Source organism: Manacus vitellinus, unplaced genomic scaffold, assembly GCF_001715985.3.
Source record: "Manacus vitellinus isolate BGI_N305 unplaced genomic scaffold, ASM171598v3 scaffold_11_pilon, whole genome shotgun sequence".
Lineage (NCBI taxonomy): Eukaryota > Metazoa > Chordata > Aves > Passeriformes > Pipridae > Manacus > Manacus vitellinus.
In genome coordinates this window covers 16,958,695-16,965,750 of record NW_021938895.1, presented here as the reverse complement: position 1 = coordinate 16,965,750, position 7,056 = coordinate 16,958,695, and the positions used below count along the sequence as shown (strand labels likewise).

Genomic DNA, 7,056 nt, shown 5'->3' with positions numbered 1-7,056 from the left:
TTATGCATTACCCAGGGATGGGGAGCAGGGGAAGGAAAAGAGGAAGGTCCAGCTCCTCTGCTACTCTGCCTCAATCCTATCTGACATCCAAAGAGAAAGGCTCACTCAGTGCCTTTGGAATAGGTCCATGGCAGAATGTCTTCTCCCAGAAAAAGGTGAATAAAACTGTTAGGAGAGAATGTAACAAAACAGGCAAGGAGTCTCTCAGAGAGAGGAGGCAGTGACTGGGGCAGGTGTTGGGGAGGGGGAAAGAAGATCCTGTTTTTCAAAATTACAATTTCAAGCTCATTTTGCACTGTGGCAGAGAACATCCTGATTGCCTTTGAATCAGTATTGTTTTTTCAGGACTAGAATTCAATAAAACGCAGATCACCTGAACTTGTGATGTGATCATGTAGGGGCCACAGTTAGAACATGATTTCTTACCATTGCCACTGCAAAATCTGTAAACAGATCCAGGTCTGGGGACAAAAGCTGGGGAGCAAAAGAAACGTGTGCTGTAGAGATTTAGTACACGTTTCAAGGCACTTTTTCTGCTTTAGGGAACAGCACCTGTGCATGGGATAGTCAGCACACAGGAGGCCAGAGAGCAGATGTTTTAAGGAATGACTTTCTCCTGGGTTACAATACTTTACGTTACATGAGTAAGTACTGATGTAAAAGAAAATGAGATGAATTCAGGCTGTCAAAATATATTCTTTACTTCAGGTGAGGTATTAACATGATTGTTATCCTAAAGGTGAAATCCTCTCCCCTTTCCATCTCTTTGAGATATAAAAAAAACCCCAACCAAAACCAAATAAGACAACACAAGCCATATTGATCATAATCACTGCCTTAGCTTTTTTGGTAGGTGACACAATTAAAAGCTATCTTCTTATAGAGCCAATGACTTCACATCATGTAGTCACTCTTAATCAAGCTCTAGTATTTTGCCTAGTCTAAGAAATGCATTCACTAAATATTTAACTAGCTAGGGGAACTATTCACAAAGCTCAGTTTTGCTGAGTGTTAAAAGCTTGTAACACTGCTCATGACAGTGTGATTCTGCACTCAAGGTCTTTAAGATATAAAAAATAATTAATAGCCCTGCACTGAAATGCTTCTCAGAGCATGTATGCACATCTTTTCTCTCCTCCCCCCCCCCTTTTTTTTTTTGTTAACCTGAATGAGAGGTTTAAAAGGCTGCTGGTTTTTGGACCTGGGCATCCTGGTGGGCACCAAGCTGAACATGAGCCAAGAAGTGTGCCCTTGACACAATAAGGTTAATGGGCTGCAACACAGATAAGGTTAATGGGCTGCATGGACCTGCTGAAGGGAGTCAAGTGAAGGGTCATACAGATCATGAAGGGACTGGAGCATCTGTTCTGTGAGGAAAAGCTGAGAGAGCTGGAACTGTTCAGTCTGGAGAAGAGAAGGCTCAGGGGGATCTCATCAATGTCTATAAATACCTGAAGGGAGGGTGGGAGGAGAAGGCAGCCAAGTTCTTGTCACTGGAAACCACTGAAAGGACCAGAGGCAAGGGGCACAAGTTGTAACACAGAGGTGCCATCTGAACATCAGTTACTGTGAGGGTAACCAAGCATTGGCACAGGCTGCCCAAAGAGGCTGTAGAGTCTCCTTCCTTGGAGATACTCAAAAGCCCTGTGGCCATGGTTCTCAACAAAGTCCTGGACAATCAGCTTGTTAAGCCCTGCTTAACAGGGTCCCTTCCACCCTCAACCAACCTGTGAATGTAGAATGAAGAATACAAGGCAGAATCCTGGTTTTTGTCATCTTGTCTACTGCCACCTCAGACCTGTGGGATGGCCTGGTTATCCTGAATGGCCTGCACAGGAACGTGTCTCAGAACAAAACATTCAGCCTGTCAAAGGCTTTTTGCTACAGAAGGTAGAGCAAGACAGCAAGTGGGGAAAGAGAAAGTGCTGTCACTTGACATTTCTAAGAGAACTGAAAATTAATTATTACCGATACTGATTTTTCCAAACCTATCTTTAAGTTCTTACAAGCCATTTTAAGTAATTTCTCTCCCTCCTCAATTCAATGGCTAGGGGAGGTCTCTTACAGCTCTCTTAATACCTTTCCCCAGTTGTCACATTTGTCTCTTCAGTGATGGGCAGCTCCCAGGTAACAGTGGGTCCCTTATGAACTTGCATTCTGTCTGCAGATGGTTCCACACAGTCCCTGATCAGAGACCTTTGGTCAGCACAATGGGGGAAGAGCTCGCAGCAGTATTAAAACCTTTCTTTCAAGCTCTCAGAGAAAGCAGGTAGCATCCATGTATTTAGACACAGTTTCATGAAGGGTAGCAAAAGGGAGTGATTAATGGATGTCAGCCATCAGCAACCTCTGTCAAGGTTACCCAGGTCACATACATGGGAAAGCACATCAGCAACTCTTACATGAGTTAAATAATGGGGTGCAAAATGTTGTTAAAGAAGGGCCGCTGGTTCCTTAACAAATCCAGTGGCTACAGCAGTGCTTGGGCTGGGAAAGCAGGGCTTGCAGCAATGTTCTGAATGAAGAGGAATAAGAATGGATGTCCTTGCTCCACACCTGATCACTACCATAGCCATGGTCAACACCTGAATTGAAGGAAAGAAAAGAAATCCACAAAACCCTGTATTGAAAAATCCACCTATCAGCAAAATCAATGGATAAGGTTGGTATATTACCAAGATTAAAGTTAAACTATCTTTTGAGGAAATAAATATTCTCCTCTTCTTGTGCAGCCTATTAACAGCCCAACTATCCTATTAAAAAAAAGTGCTAATACAACCAGTTACTGAAAAGCAGTGTCACTTGGACTGGTTGTAAGCTTCTCATTCCATGACCAATTACTACAGAGAACAGGTTATAGAAAGATCTTACAAAATACAAATTGATTCATCTCTGTGCACTGGAGACTTCTAGAAATAACAGATAAAACCATGATTTATTACACTGTACAAAACTAGATTCAGAACAGGCAAGTGCAGAATATGGTACATAATTTATTTTTTCTGTACATTACATATTTTTAAATTTCACTGACAAACCCAAAACTTCCCTAATTTTTCCTTTACCTGCCTAAGCCAAGCAATTTAGTTTGTTCTACAGGATAGATGAAAATAACTTCCTTCAGAATTTATCATCTGATTAATGTGGCAGAAGGTGCTTGAGCTCAAACTGACCTTCAGCGTTCCCCATAGCTTCAAACCCCTGAGGTTAGAACCTCGGTTGGCAGCATGGGCTTCTGCCACTGTACCAGAACGAGCAACTCCATTCTGCTTAAATTTCAATAATTTCTTCTTCTTAGAAGATGAATTAATGCAGTTGCATTTGTAGACATTCCAAACAGTATAAATGAAGGCTGTAGCTACCACCAGAAAAATGAGATTTCCAGTAGCCCCAGATTGGTGTCGAGTTCTGCGGGATGTGCTGAGATAGGTTATATATGTTTAATAAAGTCCTTAAGAAAAATAAATATATTTGCATAATGTATGTACAAAGATTGGTTGATTTCCTTCATTCATATAGGTTCAACAGCAGATATAACCACAGTTATATTTTATTCACTACCTCACAATGATTAATGTCACCCTGGTAGCAATGTAGTAAGAGTCTAAGAGAATATTGGCCTATTCTTTATAATAGTGCAAATTATATGGAGGTGTTTTGAAAACTGTGGCTTAAAGAAAGAAGGATTAACAAAAAAACCCCTCCTTTGGTCCCTGCAAGAGTAGTTTAATTCTTCCATGAAATTTTCAAAACTCCCCCACATAATTTTAACCAACTATTAAGGCGTCAAAAGCATGGATTTAAAGTTGAGATTTAAGTGGTCTTTCTTGGACTTAAAAAAAAGTCCACTGCAGATTTCCTGACAAAGAAATTTTCTTAATGCATCTCCTTCTCCTCCTGTCTTTTCTGCACAAAAGCAATACACCAAATAAACCTGTCTGATAATCTTCCCCACACATTTTTTTAAACTACAATAAAACATTACACTTAAATATATTGCACAAAAAGCATAACATATCCTGCCTGACTCTTCACAAAAATGGCCACAAACACAGGAGAACAGCTACTGAACACCTCAAAATTTGAATAGATCAATGAAATGCTGAGGAGATACTGGCATGAGACAGGTGTTTGGATCACTGGCTGTGCAGGGATGTCCTGTATCCTGCAAAATGAAGGAGAAAAAAAAGTAAGTTCTCTTTTCATACTTCACCCCCAATTCAGGAAAAAAAAAAAAAAAGGAAAAATTCTCTCCTCCTAGCAAAACAGAACCTTAGTTGGAGCTCTTGAAAAAGTATCATCTTCCTTATCCATTATATTTTGATAAATGTAATAAAAAGGCAAAAAGGCAACTGCTTTGTTGAACTTGAATTATCAGTCTAATCAAAAGCTGAAGTAAATTATTCCTCTAGGGAAAAATTAGCCCCTTTCTTTGAAAGTGAAGGGCAGCAGACACTTCCTCAAAAACCCTGAACATCATGTTTGAAATCCCAGTCTTAAAAGTTTTTCCACTTTGCTATTTTTCACCCAATATCCTTCTTTCCTCTTGCATTCCTACCTTTTCCCCACCTGAAAGCATTGCCTTAAAACAGAAGTGAGCACCCAGGCAAGTTAGGACTATTTAAGTCAGACAGGAAAGGCTTTGCCATTACAAATTCACTAAGCCTGCAGTGTTTTCTTTCACATTACTTGAAACTTTACCTCAGCAGAACTGTCTGATTATTTAAGATTCAAATTGCTCTTTGATTTCGAAGTTCCGTTTTGCACCTTATTAGAACTCCCCAAGGGAAGGAAATGCAGAGGTGTAATGAGAAGAAGGCCCCAGACAGTTCAATGGAGAAGTTAAAACACCTGGTTCAATATTGTTGTAAGGCTCAGAACCTGCCCTCACCAGGTTTTAAGGGGTTTCTCTCCCTTTTCCACCAGTGTTGATGAATTCACCATGTGAGGCAAGAAAACTAGATAAATACATGGCAAGTAGATCAGAGACTGCTGTGGTCTCCATTGCTTTTGTCTCCATAGGAAGTGAAGTTACATGCAATTCAGTTAGTAGAAGGAAACCTGTAAGTGAATTTTTTTCCTCACTGCCACATTCCCACCCAAAGTCTTTGCAGCACCAAAGTGCAGTAGGTGAAACACATTCTGAATACTACTCAGCTTCATGTTCTAAACACTATGCAGCTTTTCCAGTTAAACTTGCTACTCTATTGATATATTGTTTGTGTTTTCCCATTGCGTCTATAGATGACTACGTGAATATACCATGTGGTATCACCTCCTCATCCTCCCACTTTTTTAATAATTGCTTTAACATCACCTAAGAAACAGGTTAGAAACAGTTGTTAGATTCATGACACAGAGGGGAAAAACAAACAAAGAGACCCAGGTAGAACTGCCTACTGGGGGAGGCTGCAGATGAGCAAGAACAGATGACCAAGACCAAAAGCAGAGGTGTTAAACTTAACACCTTCATCTTGAGATGACATCTACAAGGAAGAGCTACACCACATCAGCAAACACTCTCAAAGGTAGTTGCTGATGGCCTATTGTCTTCTCTACCCCTTGCTGTGTCAGTGTCATGCTTCCAGGAAAACACACCATCAGAATTGTAATTCTGGGAAAGACGGTAGGGCTTGTCCTCTTTTAGTACTTATTTATACTCCTGAATATTTTAGAATTTGTAACGTGCTATCTGCTTTCTCTGCACATCGTTATAAAAACACTTTTGTGTTTTCCTGACTGCCTAGTCAGGAATTACAGGTCCAATAAAAATCTCAGAGGTCAGTTCTTAGTTATTGAACCAACATAGACAGAAATTTTACAGCGAAAAAAAGAAGAATCATAACTTTCCTGTAATGAGTATTCCTCCCTCTAAGAGAAATATATTTTCATTGGAACTACATTTATTAATGTGTTCAAATCATATTGATTTTCAGTGTATCAAAGCTAAAACAGATTTCTTTTAAGGTAAAATGATAATTCCCCGGGAGGAGCATTTACTGTCAAATGTAGTTGTTCTCCTCAAACTTTATCACAGTTGGACATTAAGAACCTCTGTGTAAGTATTTTCACCATTTCTTCATTCAGAAAACAATGATATAATTGCCTCCCCCAACTCTCCCAAGTTACATGCAGCCTGTTCTGGGAATTTCCCTTTCAAAAAGGTATACAGGACTACAGCATTCCAAGTGGAGTAAAATCAATTTTATTTGCATTAAGGAAAGTTATTGAAGTACATGTTATTCTTTTCAGATTTAAGTACTGAATTAAATACATAAGGCAGTGCAGGAATAGTTTATAACACTGAGTGCAGAGAAACCTATTTCTTAGCAAAATCTGGCTGATCTCACTAAAACCACTGCCCCTATGTTTGTTAGAATTTGAATTAGAGTCCCTAGTTTAAATGGCATTAACAGGGAATATGGCAATAATGAAAGACAAAACTGACAAAAAAGTGAGATGGAAAGTCATCACTACCTTTACCTAACAGAGAAAAATCCTGAAGTATTCCTGCTTCTAAACTAATGTGGGGAAAAAAAAAAATCAAACCAAAGAGTATCAGACAATTAGAAATGAACACACTATTCACTTCAACATTACAGAACAGTTACCAATGAAAACAGATGAGACACAGGCAATACCTGGAGTAACAAAGCAAGGTGGTAGTCCTTTTGAGATCATGAAGAAGGAAGCGGGAAGGAGAGCAGTAAAGTAAAAGAAGCAGAGTTAAGGTTTATTTGAGCTAAGGTTCATATGCCATTTAGAAAAAGTCTTTTATTCTTGTGGCAAATCACAAGCAGGTTTGTGAGAACCTATACCAGCACAAGACCCAGGAAGACTAAGACCAAATGTGAAGCATACCACTTCTGCAAAATGTTTGCACTGTTTTCATAAAGTCTTGGATACTGAAAGAAGAAAAGGTATTTCAGCTTCTGTGGCCATATCTGGGGTAACTAAAAAGTGCTACATAATGTGCTAAAGAAAAGACCTGTCACAACTGCATTGATCCTCAGTTGAACAGAAGAAATAATATACTCAAAAAGCAGTCACAGAGGC

The 7,056-nt window shown here is 39.4% G+C and overlaps 1 protein-coding gene across 2 annotated transcripts in view; it reads right to left on the bottom strand.

The window, feature by feature from the left end:
* Nucleotides 1-2,916: 2,916 nt before the first annotated feature.
* FBXO25 (F-box protein 25) overlaps nt 2,917-7,056 on the bottom strand; it is a 29,741-nt gene continuing 25,601 nt past the window's right edge. Inside the window, exons 10-11 of one of the 2 annotated variants that reach the window (XM_029965833.1) lie at nt 6,642-6,668; nt 2,917-4,165 (exon numbers count right to left, since the gene is read on the bottom strand). In XM_029965833.1, the coding sequence (XP_029821693.1) occupies nt 4,076-4,165; nt 6,642-6,668 (117 nt within the window). In that variant the 3' untranslated portion in view covers nt 2,917-4,075. The remainder of the gene's footprint in view (nt 4,166-6,641; nt 6,669-7,056) is intronic. The other variant, XM_029965834.1, reaches the window with a different exon arrangement.